Source organism: Theropithecus gelada, chromosome 5 (assembly GCF_003255815.1).
Source record: "Theropithecus gelada isolate Dixy chromosome 5, Tgel_1.0, whole genome shotgun sequence".
In the NCBI taxonomy this organism is placed as follows: Eukaryota; Metazoa; Chordata; class Mammalia; order Primates; family Cercopithecidae; genus Theropithecus; species Theropithecus gelada.
Window position 1 is genome coordinate 93,871,035 of NC_037672.1, and position 15,690 is coordinate 93,886,724.

The 15,690-nt window shown below is 32.7% G+C and overlaps 1 protein-coding gene across 4 annotated transcripts in view; it reads left to right on the forward strand.

Moving 5' to 3' along the window:
- GABRA2 (gamma-aminobutyric acid type A receptor alpha2 subunit) overlaps positions 1 to 11,014 on the forward strand; it is a 147,702-nt gene extending 136,688 nt beyond the window's left edge. For 2 of the 4 annotated variants that reach the window (XM_025385509.1, XM_025385510.1), the window contains 2 exons: positions 4,002 to 4,181; positions 9,757 to 11,014. In XM_025385509.1, coding sequence (XP_025241294.1) covers positions 4,002 to 4,181; positions 9,757 to 10,053 — 477 coding nt within the window. In that variant the 3' untranslated portion in view covers positions 10,054 to 11,014. The remainder of the gene's footprint in view (positions 1 to 4,001; positions 4,182 to 9,756) is intronic. The other 2 variants (XM_025385511.1, XM_025385512.1) reach the window with 1 other exon arrangement.
- The last annotated feature ends 4,676 nt before the right edge of the window (positions 11,015 to 15,690 follow it).

The window sequence follows — 15,690 nt, forward strand, 5'->3', positions numbered from 1 at the left end:
TGGATTTAAGTCTACCCATATGCTAAATTACACATAGCCAGGATAAAGCTATGTCAAAATCACTGATATTCCAACCTAATTTTCAGGAAAAGAATTAACATTGTTTATGTTATTTTAGTTCTTGTGGTTGACTTCAGGAAAACAATATATCAGGCATTGCTTGTTCTCGTTTCCTTTTCCATAGCTAGAGTGCCCAGCACAGTGTCTGGTCCTTAGCAGGCATTTCATAAATATTTATTGTATAAAAGAATGAATGAGTTTGTGATCTTAAATCTGACTATGTAATACCAGTGGGAGGACTTCTTTGCCTTCATGGAAAGTTTTGTAAAAAAAAATATATATATATATATATTTATATATATATTTTTATCACTGATAATGAATTTATCAGTGGGTTTTCTATCCAATTTCATGATTCAGATGAGTTTGAGAGTTGTTTCATAAACCTACCTTCGGACTAAGAACTAAAATGTCCTTAAAACTAAAAGGAAATCCAGAAGAGTGCCCTAAAGTAGCTTATCTGCTTTTACTTTAATATTCCTTAGTCTTAATTTTTAAGTAGAAAATTATAATTTTCTTTAAATACAGAGTTTTTGTCCACAGGCTGTTTGTAGTGCCCTTTCTGACTAACCAGGCTTATGGAAGTCCTTTTTTGTGTGACATTAGTAAACATGAGCAAATGTGGTTATCTATCAACCCAACGAGCAAATGAAAAGTTCTTTGAAAATTCATAAAATACCAAGTATCAATTTGCCCATAAGAATAATGATTCAGCTACATATTGATATTGTATGTTTTAAGAAAAAGACATTAATCTTTAGCCTGTTTACATGTGGATGGCACACTCAACATATTACATGTAGAATGTGCACTGATACTTAAATTTCGGTTTTGCAAATAAATAAATAAACACTCTCAGTTATAGTCATACTGCGTTTGAGCTCTATATTAAAAGGCAAAGCTACCTTACTCTGTAGGCTTGGGCAGGATTTTATACTACTTTTAGCCTCAGTTGTGAAATTAGGCAAGAAAACTTTATCATTAGAAAAATACAATGCTGGATCAGATTATCAAACTCCAAATTGTTACGCCTTTCCATATACAAAGGTGTCTATTTATGCAACCCCAGGCTCTTATGGAACCCTTTTTCATATCCAATGTTTTTCCTTTTCTCCTTTTGCTCAATACAAATTCTTTCACCCAGCTCTTTATTTGATCTCTTTCCTTCTTGCTTTCTCAAACCTGTTCCATTACTTATTGTTTTATTATTTTATGTCTTCAAAGCCATCTTATTATTTTCAACTGCCTCCTTTCTTTCAGCTTATGAAGATGCTTAATATGCTTCATTTACCAAGAAGAAAACTTTTTCCAATCCTATGCCACATTCTTCCCACATCCTCAGTTTCTCGCCTCTTTCTATATTCAAACTTTTTTAAAGCTTTACTTGCAATGTTACCACTTTCAACTTAATTCTCGATCAACTATAATCTAATTTCCTTTTCGTTTACTATCTTGTAGCTGAAGAGCACTAATAACCTCCATACTTTAAGATCTGAAAATAATTTCCCTATTTTTCTCAAGGAATCCCCATTAAATTTTTTTTACTGTTATGCTCCAGAATCATTCTTCAGGCCCAGCACAGCAACTTTTTCTCTTCTCTTCCTTCTTAAATCAAACTTCGGAGGATCAGCTTTCCTCCCTCACATCCTGGCAGCTGCCACTATTCTTTTTCTGTTTTTTGATTCTCTGCCAGAGTTCAGAGTGGACCCAGCTTCCCTGGCATCTGTTCTTGTTTATCCCTAAAGACATTGAATTCTGCTTTCTTTAATGCTGTTTTTGTTTTCAGTATTCACTGTGTGATTCTCACTTTAAGGGTTTTACTGACAATGCTTGCATGAATATCTGCAACACTAAGCATACTGTCCCCCCATTTGCCATCCTCAGCACAAATATCAATTCCTCAGGAAATTTCTGTAATTTGTAAATGATGAGGCCTCCCTTATAAGTGTGTACAGTACTCTGTTCTTTTGCATTAGAGCCTTTATTGTAGTTTGTAATTGCATGTTTCTGTCTCAGCTCCTTCACTGATTATGAAAATGACCATTTTTGTTTAATACATCACTTCTTTCTGGCATTTTGTACAGGCTCTTACATGTGTTAGGTGCTCAGTAAATATGGCATGATTTAAAGAGGTATTACCCAATCCAAATTTAAAACCCTTGCCTTCATTTCACTATTCAAGGTCATTATCAATAACTATACACCATACCTTTTAACTTACAAGATAGTATATCTAACCTCTTCCTGGAGCATTTCTACCTGAATATAACATCTCAATTTCAATCTCAACATGAATATAACAATATCTGTTTTAGAAAGGATACAAGAAAATTGATTTTATATCTTTCCACTGCCCATACCTAGTTATTCATCAGTAATTGGTACTTCAGTTAATGCCACAACCTAATCTTACAAGCCAGCAACTTGGAAGTATCGCTCAACATTTAGTCAGTCATTAAATCTTGTCCATTATTTTCCTTACATATCTTAGACCATATTTTCACCATCTCTCATACTTTTTATAGTTTTTGTTACTCTATATTTTTAATCGTGTCTTCTTCTTATCTCTCTCTACATTACTATCGGAGTTATTCTAAATCATAAATCAGATCATTTAACTAACTCTTCAATTCTTTAATGAATTATTAAAGACAGTTATTCAAGGAGCTAAGCTAATATGGCCCAAGTATATAGTTTTCTCTTATGTTTGTTTTTATGATGAATAATAAGGAAGATTTTTATTATGTTTTTACTTCTATGTGCCTGGAATATTTCTATTTTAGAAATGAAAATTGGTCAATAAAGTTACTTGGTCAGAATCACACATCTAATAGGTAGTGAATCCAGGATTGAGGATAGATCTAAGTTTCATAGTCATATTATTTCTCTAACCATTACTAGCCACCATCATTTCCCGAAACATCCATGCCTCTACACAGCTCCATAACATTAGACCTCCTGACCCCTCTTGCAATAATATGTCTCCTTCTTCTGCTAACTGACAAACTCCTATTATTTGTTAAGATCTATCTGATTTTACATAATATGAAAACTTTTCAGACTAATGTATTTAACTCCTCTCATTCCCAAAACTGTGTTTTGACACCACTTGGTATGAATTATTTTTACAACATCTCATTACATTATAGTTTTATTGCAAATAAGTCTGTTTCTTGCACTAGTTTACAAGATCTGAGTGGACAATGTTTTGCCTTATTCATCATCATATCTGCTGTTACTTAGCACAGTATTTAGTACATATTTTATTGAATTGATAAAAAATGTATTTACTTTAATTCTTTGAGATTGCTTTCAATTCTAAAGCTGAGTCAGTGAGTCCAAACTGGCTAAGGAAAGTATAGAAAACACCAGATAATAAATTACTCAAAACGTAGACATAGGAACAGAATATCCAAACAGTTATGGAATGTGCTATTGTTTTGAGTCATTTTATTTAATTCATAGAAAACATCATATTTTCAAGTGTATTTATTTATTTATTTGTATTCATAAGGTCCTGCCTTGTTCCGAAGTATTTCAGGCAGTTTATCGAAAGAATGTATTCACTTAAATTATAATTGAATAAAATAGAAATAAAATTAGAAAATCAAGGTGAAAGAAAATAGACTCAAATACATTCATCTTTGGGCTAGCACATTAGCTGCAGTCAATTGCAATAGTAGTTAAGCTTCAAATTCTCAGCTTCTTGGTGACCAAAGTAACACCTTGGGGGAGGGAAGAGTTATTTTTCTTTGGATATATAAATTTTCTCAGAGAAAAACTTGCCTTACTCTGAAATAGCCTTTTGAAAAAAATATCATGTTGGCTTTTTTTTTTTTTTTTTTTTTTTTTAAATTAGGGGAAGCTGGGTACTGTAGCAAGTGATGTCAATTTTTTCCCAATAAATGCAATAATGGATTTCATATTGATGTTTCTTGTAGTCCCCTTCAATAAAAGCTGAAGGCATTATATTAACATACAACTCAGTGAAAGCAATTCTTCAAGGAGCTAAGCTAATATGGTCCAAGTATATAGCTTTCTCATGGCCCAGTTTATTCCAAGAAAAGACTTTAGAGTACTTAGAGAAGTGGATGGACTGTTTAACCTTCAAAGAATCTTCTGTAAGTATCACTTTTCTCAGTCAGGATGATTAGTAGACAGTTAACAATAGCATTATCTGACCAATGAGCATGTTGTTATTTTACAAGTAATGGGCTTTCTAGTAGCCACAATAACTGTAAAAAGGCAACATGAGATGGTAGAAAAAGCATAGATTTATACTTTGGAGACCTGATTTTTTTCTCCAAAGCCTATTATATTTAGTGTTTGAATGAGAGCCCCATTTCTTTATTGTAAGGAACAGTCCCTAAGATTCTTTCTGACTCCAAACCATCTAATTGTTATTTTCATTCAAAGGCCAGATCACTTTACTCATAGGTGTTTATATGTTAGCTAGAACATTGGCTGAAGTTACTAGCAAATTATTTTCTCTACAACTCATAGGAAGTCAAGATTGTTTTGATACAATGGTGTAAGACATTTTAATTTCTGTAATCCGGATTTTTCCAGACTTCATATTTTAAATATATATCCAAAGACTGCAATAAAGTGATACACTCAAAATATACTTAAGCCTGTTACATGCCATTTTAAAATGGAAAATCAATTTGTGTGGGTTATATTTTTTTTCATTCCACTTCATTGATAACTGAACATTCAACAAACTGTATAACAGCATAGTTTACCCCCACCCAGATAATACATAATATATAATATTTTATGTATATATAGTTTTGTTTATAAATCAAATCTTCACCTTCTGATATGGGTCTAAATGACAAATAAAACAGCTTCCACAAGCTTTGATTTTTTAAATTGAGCCTGTTTTATTATTTCCCAGTCTTACGCATCTGTAGATGGTGAAATTAAAGACATTCAGGAGACTTACATAATAGAATTGAAGAATAAGCTTTTGAATTCTGTATCAATTGATCCAATAAAGTATTTATTATAGTCTATATAACATGTTATCTTAAGTTATACTTTATAAGTTATATATACATTTTTATCATAGTAAGCATTTTAGTTACATGCCACTGATTTATCATTAAGCAAATGTTTCTGAGCCTGCTCTGAGCCAGGAACTATGCTAGGAGCTCTGCAATACACAGTCTGTGCCTTCAAAGAGCTTGCAATGAAGTGAAAGGAAAACAAAAGTGAAAAAGATACATACATGTTTCATTGTAGAGGCAAGCACCAGGGTCCTGCAGAAAGGCATGAAATGGCAAGGAAGTGCAGGCAGTAGAAAGTGTTATCTCGGTCGACGTGACTCAGAGCTGAATCAGTGTTAGCCTGGTGATAGCAAGGAGGTAACCAGGGGACAATGTGGAGTTAATTATCAGTTCTGGCTGAATTGTGTCACCTGTAGCAAGTTAGGGGTAAAAGTGAGTGTACAGATTTCGGCAAGAAGTGAGAGTGGATGGAAGCTGAGTGCATTTCTGGACATTTTTTGTTTGTTTGTTTTAATTACCTGTGGGACATGTAGGTAGAGAAGTCTAGTGAAACTTAGTGGTTAAGAATTCTGGAGAGATATTGTATCAGTCATTCATGCATAGATTTCAAAAGTCATGAGAATTACTTACAATTAATAGAAAATAGTGTCAGTTTGCCTGCATGATCCCTAGTCTCCTTCCCACTGATCCCATTCTCAACTTGTAACATTACCTTTTTTGAAAATGGACTTCTGAAACACAGTGTATATTTTTGGCTATACCTGACCTTATTCTAAAAAATGATAGGAAGTGGACGATCTAGGTGCCTTAAAGTAGAAATACAGCATGAGATTAGACAATAGGAAGTTAGGCCGTCAGAACTATCAGAACTTTTCTAGTTCTCAAAAGAAACAAAAATTTTTGTATAGGAACATGAGTATAAAAAATTCATTTATGAAAATGAGTACTGTTTTTAGTTATTAACACAAAGGTTTTCATTGGATTATTTCTCTTCAGGTTCTGAGTGTAAGCTAAAAGTTACATTAAATAAAGCAGAATCAGTCATGTGGCCCAAGGATTCAGCCTGCTGATGGTCTGGCTTGATCCAAAGCCTGCATGATATTCAAAGAGGTCTCTATAGTACGATTTCTCGCAACATAGTTATTTTTAATGGAAGTCGATAGTGAATAGGGCCATGTAATACTTCCCGGTTATCATTTACCTAGGGTATGGACATTCTTTGGAACTATCACTATCAAATCTGGGTCTTATAAAGAATATTAATAATATATATTATCCAGACTTAACTTATAGACTCTGCTTTAGAAGATCTTAGAATTCTAAGTCAGCTATGAATTCAACAGTATTTTTTTCTCCATAAACATGGTTTTAGTTTTAAATAAAGAGAAACAGTCTGCTTCACTATAGATTTGCAGTTGTTACTTTCAAATGGACTGAGGGGAGTTATTTTCCCCTTTAAAATAAGACTTTGTAAAATTCTGAGCCAGAAAAGCTTTGCTGGCTGTGGCTAGGAATTCAGAAGATGTAGCACCATAGGAATGCCCTGCCCTTCATTCAGTGAATTGGTAAGAAATTACAGGTGCCAATAACCGGGTTCTTAACTAAAAATGGTACTTATAGCTGTTGTACTTTGCTTACTTGGTCCTTAAAATGGTAGTTTCCAAGTTACAAGAGAACCAAAACCGTTACCTTTTTAGGTTCTGAGCCCTACTCTGAAGTTTACACTGATTCAGAGATTAAAGCCATACTTTAAACAATTATGAAAATAAGGTGAATTTTGTCATTTATAGCTGTCAATAAAAATTACAAACATAACTTGAAACAAGTTTTAACACTGCTTATTAAAGAGTCCACAGTGTTAGCATGGAACAAAAAATGCCAACATACAAATATGCAGGGTTGATACTTGGCTGGTATGTGCTGCTTCTCATTTCTAATTGGTCAGAGTATCTGTTCAGATTGATTAGTCCCTCTGCTCTAAAGTTTTACAAAGATTTTGTACCTGTATTTCTTGTGCATATATGTGCAATTGAAGGGTATTCGGGGGTGGGGGGGGGCAAGAAAATATCGGTTAAAATTAGTATAGGGTTTCTAGCTGGAGACTGCTGTTGCAACAAAAGACATTTATATCTTATGTTTCTTTGTCTACATGTCTACATCCTACACCATAGTTCCTCATCCAACATAAATGTCCTACTTCCATCAAACTTTCCTTGAGTTCTTCAACAAAATATTTGTCTTCTTCTACCTAACACATAATAAATTATATTGCCTTAACATCTTGTATACCAATAATCACTGTCTGGCTTGTAATAGTTATGATTTGCAGCCCACTAGGAGAATATGTGTTTCTCAATGTGGTTAGAATAATATATTCACCCACTCGCTTATTACAACAGTTTGATATACTTTTAGTATCATTATCTTCCTCTCGTCAAGTTACAAGCTGAAGAAAAATATTAAGGAAATTTCTCAAGACCCAGATTCTTTATTTGTGCAATTTGATATCATTTTAAATTATGTTTCAATTTGGTTCAAATAATAATATAAACACTATGTATTATATACATTATAAGTTGAAAAATCCTTTTTGAAGATTGACCTATTGGTATAAACCTCAACAAGAATATTTTAGGAAAAAGCACACTCCCATATCTCAAACAGCTTACTCAGACAGAAAATCATAAGACATGGTGTTTAAAAGCAGAGGTTTAGAAGTCAGATACATCTAAGTTTGAGTGCTCTTTCGGCCATTTAATACGCAGAGACCCGGTCAAGTCACAAAACTTTTTCAGCCTTCATTTTTGAACTTACATCATGGGGTTAATAAGGGAACTTCCTATCCCGTGGTGAGGTTTGTCAGAGATGTCACCTTGGCTAGCAATCAACCTGACACATTCTAGTGCTCAAAAACTGTTAGCTATACTTTCCTTATCAGTTTTTCACTTGGACATTATCCTCTATTTGTAACACTGGAAATACTTGCATCATTACTGAAGAAAAGGTATTTTGTAGCTTTTATAAAGTTACAAATAGAGATCTCTCATCCTTCCTTCTTTCATAATTAAGCCAGATCTGGAAGAATGTCAGTAGGGGAAAGAGGAGAGGGAGAAACTCAGGCCAGTGAAAGATGGGTAATCCATGACTGTTTTTAGAATCTCTTGGGCTTTCAGAGCTCCTTTTGTAACTTATTTGAACACTTTGAAAGCTCTTAATTAAAATAACTAAGAGTCAAAATATGATTGTTGACCAATTTGTCCTCTCTATCTGTTGCTTTACACATTGCTCACTATTTTGGCTAATTCACTGCTGTCTCAATTTACTTTGTATTTAAGTAACTAACAATATATTTACATTAGTAAAGAAACAGATAAATACTATTTATATTTTCATTTTATTAAATGAATTATATATTATTTCACTGACGTATTATGTGGCTAACTTGTGGAAGGCTTCATGCTAAGTGCTAAGATTGCAAAGGTGAACAAGACAGAAGCAGCACCAGCCTTCGTTGAATGAGAAAGCAAGATGCCAATCGAATAAACACATGACTAAGAAATAACACATTTTGAAAAATGTTATAATGGAAACAAATTAGGGTGTTATGAATGAGCATATATGGGGAGCAAAGATATGTTTAGTTAGGGTGGCCTTAAGAAAGTCCTTTCTTAGGAAATGGCATTTAAACCAAGACCAAAATAAGAGTAGGAATTGGTGGTCATGTGAAAAATGGGTTGGGGAGAAGGTATTCTAGGTTTTCAAAACTGAGGTCTTCTGGGCTGGGGAACTATCATGTTGAAAAAAGCATGGCACCAAAGCAAGAAAATATTTTGAAAACTGAGGTTATTTCAGGGGAACCAGTAGGTAATGAGCAAAAGAAAGAAGCCATTGTAAAAAATGTTGTTTCCATTCTAAGTTCCATGAAATAGTCTTTAAGGGATGTAAGCATAGAAGTTAAATGATCCAATTTATGTCTTAAAAAAAGATTCTTTTGGCTTTAATGTGTCTAATGGTTGGACAAAAGCAAGCCAAGCTAGGACACAAAGTGCAGGCAGGAGATAATAGTGACTGAGACCAGAGTTTGTGATAACGGAACTAGAGATTATAAAGAGAAACCGGATGAGCTAAGCAAAAATCCAAGACTTTGTATTTTATTCTTCTTCTATGTTTCTAGGATTTGTTGCACTGCCATCTTCATAAGGTTATGATTTCCCATTATCTGAGTAAAGCATTGCTATATGACTTTGACGTGAGGTGGGAGGGAATCCTGTTACGAAGCTAGAAATGTGGGATCATTCATTGTAGATTATCATTCCTCTTGTTAAAATATTTCTACATTTCAGTTATTCAGTCATTCATTTGACAAATGCTTGACTGGCTCATGAGAAAAGAAAAGTTATATTGATTTTTAAACTTGTACTTTCCATTGTTTATTTTCCATGTCAACCCACAACCAAAATGATTCTCCAGGAAAGTGGTACCATTAATTTTACTCTGGGGGTTTTCTCACCCTAATGGATTTTTAATTTAATAAATACCTTTATTTATTTTCCTAATTTCTGGATTTTTCTAATGCATGATCATTTGTATTAGGATACTTTCCTTCAGAATTTGAAGTGGACTTTAGAAAATGTTAAGTTGCAAACTCAACTCACACTCTGTTAATTTTTGTATTTTTCAATAGAAAAAAGAAAAGGCTTCCGTTATGATACAGAACAATGCTTATGCAGTGGCTGTTGCCAATTATGCCCCGAATCTTTCAAAAGATCCAGTTCTTTCCACCATCTCCAAGAGCGCAACCACGCCAGAACCCAACAAGAAGCCGGAAAACAAGCCAGCTGAAGCCAAGAAAACTTTTAACAGTGTTAGCAAAATTGACAGAATGTCCAGAATAGTTTTTCCAGTTTTGTTTGGTACATTTAATTTAGTTTACTGGGCTACATATTTAAACAGAGAACCTGTATTAGGGGTCAGTCCTTGAATTGAGACCCATGTTATATTTGGGATGTATAGCAACATTAAATTTGGTTTGTTTTGCTATGTACAGTCTGACTAATAACTGCTAATTTGTGATCCAACATGTACAGTATGTATATAGTGACATAGCTTACTAGTAGACCTTTAATGGAGACACGCATTTGCTAACTCATGGAACTGCAGATGGAAAACACTCCATGCCAAAACAGCCATTGCCTTTTTAAAAGATTTACCCTAGGACCTGATTTAAAGTGAATTTCAGATGACCTGATTTATTTCCTATTCTTCTAATAGAGATGAAAATGGGGATCCTGTACGACCTTTTGTGGACCCTTTTGGTTTAGCACTTAAATAGGAGTATTTTCTACTGTTGCTTGATTATGATGGACGATAACATTGTCATTTCTAGATGAATTATTTGAAGTTACAAACATTGTATCTGCAACATCAGCTCCGTTCATGAATGCTCAGAGTCCCTGCTAGTGTAACTGGAAGCTTGGCACACATAAGAAAAACTAGAGATTTGAAATCAGCTTTTAATTACTCTGTATAGTATCTATAGCCATGAACATATTACAGCATGACAAGCTCAAATAATTTTGAGTCAGCCCGACAGGATGTTAATTATGCCTACGATTTAGTAACTATTGGAGTGTCATTGTCATTACACTTTTAGCTTCAGAGTTTATTTGAAAGTAATAATTGAAATCCTACAATTAATTTTAGTCATTGAATACTACCTTAATTTTAAAAAAAGAAAATAAATGTGTCTTAATCTTTCCAGGTATGTGTTGTATTGAAATTGATCAGCTAAATTTTACTGGTGCTGGAGACTGGAAAAAGCATCCAGTTTGGTTGCTGTGGAGCAACATGCATATTGGATTAGAAAATTGTGCCAAAAACTCCCACTGATGAGCATTCACAGGTGCCCCGCACTATGGCAAGCACTTACATGATACTCCTCTTTCCTGTTTACTGCAAATTCTGCCTTAAGGCTTCTTTTCAGGACTCAGAAGCCACTAATTATAAACGAAAGGGCAGTTAATTGGCACATTTTTCTCTTGTGAAAGCAGTTCTTTCAGATAAGAATTAATGTAAATCTGCTTTTGTAAATTGCAACTTTAAATTTCACTGACTCAAATTTACAACAGCTTTGTATACCAGAAGAGGTTTTGGTAAGGGTTGAACATTTTTACACTGCAGCTTTAAAACATTGCCAATAGATTGTGGATTATTTCACGCGCACTAACATAAACACACACACACATGCACACACATACTACACACACACCCCCCTAAATTAGAAACCACAACTTTAAATTTTATGTAAGTAGTAGCTATTAATGGGTAAAATTCATTTTTCTTTTAATATTTTAAAATATTATTTATGCCCCTGAAATATACTAATACAAGTTAAAAATTGTGTATTGTGCCTAGACTCAAAGTTTTTGGCAAACCTCAGATACTTTTGATTGACACGTATATTAGCAGTTATTAGTTGACTTTTACCAATATATGCACCTTTACGATGGTGTTTTTGTAGAAACATAAGTAGTCAAATAGTAACATTTATTGCAGTTTTGTACAGTATTTGAGCATAGTGCATAAATAGGTATGTTAATAAAATCAATAAAAGGAGTATCTATGGAAATAAGGAAAATCTCAACAAAAATTGCTATTCCTTTGCCTCATTTTTTAAATTTTCTTTGTTTCAACGTGATTCTATTATATGCTTTGCATGATTGTATAAAACCAAGGTCACAAATGCAACTTATTAACGGAATTTGCCAAGAAGACAACGTTGACATTAAAAATTCCCTCACAAAAGGTAATCCATAATCCTTCATAAACTAAAATTGTTACATGAGCCAATAAATGTATTTCTTTAATTCCCTTCCAGTAACACCTTCTTTGTCACCTAGTTTTAAAATGTGCACTTTATTCATACATTGAAATAGAAGATATCCTGTTTTCTTATACTTTTAAATACAGCATAGTTCTTCTGTATAGTTTAGGGATGTGTGCAATTGTATGAGAAAGTACACAATGCTAGAAGGCAAACAATGAAACTGCTCTATATGGTATGCATTATTAGATACTTTAAGAATATTTTGCTTGTAAAGTCCACATTGCCCCCTTAATGTCTGACTATAAGTTATAAATTTATAAATATGTGTATATGTAAAAACCGTTGTAAATAACAGTTTCTGTATGACCACAGAAAAGACTCATCTATACTTTGGGCAAAGAGCTGCTACTATATTGATGGCACCAGTATTATTAGCACTTGTGGCAGATCGAACAGGAAACTTATTGCTGTTACTCTTTTTTTTAATTTCAGTTAAAATTTTATTTGAGTGCAATGACATTCTGGCAGTTTAGATTTTTCCGTGATGGGGATCAGAATTCTCCGTTATTTCTTTAAACTTTGGTGTACTTTTTACATATTTCTTCTTCTTTCAGTGTTTAAATAAATCAAAAGGAGCTTCTGCTCTTGTGGGGAGACTAGGGATGCTCCATGGAAATTGCTTTTAAATTATAGAACAAGATTCTTAACAATTATTATCCTTTCCATGAACCAATTTAAAAACAAATTTAAAAGGATATTAATTTATCACAATAAGGCCAATTTTTCAGGAAATACATTTTATATATACTAACACTGATTTCTTTGGCCCATAAGATTATACCTATTTTATGCAGTTGTAAAATTACATAATGAGTTATGGTATGTATAAAATGTAGATAACTACATGTACATATATAGAGATATAATCTCATTATTTTATAGCTACTACTCTGATTTAACTAATATTTATTCAAAAATATTTTTTACTTCCTCTGCCATGCCTTGTAATTGGTGTTGATATCACTCATGTCATACCCACTGAATTTAGTTGAAATTTTAAGTGCATCTCATTCTTATAATGACTTGAAATGAAAGACTACATAAAACATGTAAATTAATTTAGTACTGGGAGTTCTTTAATGATGCCACTAATGTGCTAAGATGGGTGGCTGTTTTTCTCTTTTCTCCTGTTTATGTTCCTATATGTTTGACTATAAAATGGAACAAATATAACCATTTAATAATTTTTTAAAACTTTAGTGATTTTATTAAGTGCCAATCTTAATGTTTAGAAATGTTTTCAGGGATCTCTCTGTTTTGAATTTATCTCAGGTTTGGATAAATGATCCCCTTGAGCCATGTTTCTAATTTTTTTTCTTAAATAGTTCATAGTTTATTTTTAAAAACAACGCAGAATCTATTATTTTACTCTCATTATTTCATATGTATAATTTGCATTTATGTGGCTCTTTTCGAATTCCTGGTTGAGGGACACAAACCCTGCCATGATATAATCATGGATCCTAGAAGAGCACCAAAGCTTTATAGGTACTTTACTTTGGCACGGCCTGTCATCACTCCAATGAAAGAAGAAAGGAAGTAGCTCAAGTCACCTCCTGCACTGTCATGGTTCTTCGGCATCCATTAATAATTTGTTTAATATATTCTATGCCTGATGCCCTCAGACACATGTCTGTGAAACACAGACATATTTATTACCTACTTGGAAATATCAGGTTATGTTAATAGATTTACTAAACAGATTATTCTGGTTATTAGTCTCCTGGCACACCTACATTCATCTGCATATTTTTGAAGCAATGGCCAAATTTTTTATTATATGAAAAGATTCAGAATTTCAAGGGGATCAGTACCCGACCCACTGCTATCCTATAGTGCCATTTATTTTCCTTTTAATTGAGGTACCATAGGCACCTCGTGCTTCCCTTTTATTAATTTAAACTACCCAGAAGTGTAAAATTTTAACTGGGGAGGGGTGCAGTTATTTTTGACATCTGCATCCTTGAGAAACGTGGGCACTACACCAAAACCACTTGTAACAGTGTGGAGAAGACAAGTTATATTTTTATCCACTGAATTCATGCTTTAAAAATTAAAGTAAATATTTAATATAATTATTTAATATCCATAATATTTTCCTATTAAAATTTATGTTAAAGTTATTAATATTTTCCATCAGTATTTAAGAGCTCAGAATTATTGAAAAGAAGAACCCACAGGAAACGTGAGGTTGTTGTTAATTAAACCAAGTAAGCATTTTTCCCTTTTTAACTTCTGAGAAAATAGATAAATTTTACATATGTAGACACACAAATATTCTAAGAGCTATTATTCTATTGTAGATAAATTATACAAAAGTAGACAAACAAATATTTTAAAAGTCATTATTCTATCATAGCATCATAATGAAAATACTAAAGTAGAGAAAGTTCATGTGAAATCCATTTGGGAAGGTAATAAATTATTCAATATCTACTTATAAATATTATATATCATAATTTTGTTTTTTTGCTAAAATTCTTAATTATCAACATATCTAGATCACTGTGTCTCCAATCTTGTTAAGTTGAAATATTCTATTTTCGTTTGTTTATATATGAAGAAAAACTTATACAGGTAATTATACATCCCACCTCAAACTACTCAATGATGCATTTAATACATAACATTACCTAATATTGCCAATAGGAAAGAATAATTAACAGGTTTATGTTTCAGCTTACAGTAATGTTCCCAAAGATCTTTTAATAAGGTCTTAGCTGTGTGTGTCAGTGATGTGTGTGTGTTTGTGAGTGTGTATGTATGTAATTCCTAGGTATGTTTGGAATAATATTTTAAGAAATTTGAATAAATTAATGAAATCTAAATAATTTGTTTTATTGATGGATCCTATCACAAATTCAGCTCTTATTAAACTAGCAGTTAACTTACACAATAGAATACCTTTTTCAGTAAATCCATAACAAATTTATTAATTACAATTAGGTTTGAGCTATGCATATGGCTAAAAATATCTTTTCTACGTTGGTGTAAACATTTTTGAATGTATTTCTAGTTTTTTTTTTTTTTTGAAAAAAGATTGAATTCAAAATGATCTTGCAATTCTGCTTCATGAGATAGAATAGAAACATCTTTGAATGCCAGATCTCTCAATGGAGGTTTGTGTAAGCTCTTTTAAAAGTTAAATATCTGGTTATTTACAAATACAAAGTTATGTATATTCATTACTGGTTTGTTTCATACCTTACTTTTTGAATTGGAATAGTTCAGTCTTACAGAGAGCCCATCACATACTAGTCAATGTTCTAAGTTTTTTATGCATATTAGTTCATTCAGTCCTCACAACAGCCATCATCACTGTGTGATTCTTGAAGCTCTGGAAATCTAGAATTTCTGTATAGTACACCAATATGCCAGTTTATGTATATTATTGGAAGAGTAAACAAAACAAACAAAAAACCCCCGAAAATTTGCATTTTTTCTTTGCTTTAATTCAAATTTATATTTATGCCTTTTGGGGAATATTCATTCAATAAGGAAGCCATTACATGGTTTTCTACACAACAAAACAAACAAGTAAAAAACAAACACTAAACAATAAAACCGTACTGTACAGTAAGCAATACCCATTTTTGTGACGCTAGCTATTTACTAACGTTCGTGCAATTTAGTTTCTGGGAATATATTGCAGTTTTCTTTTTTGGTTCACAAGGAATGATCATGTATTAAAAATGATTAATGTTGATTAAGCAAAACTAAGCACTTCCTTCA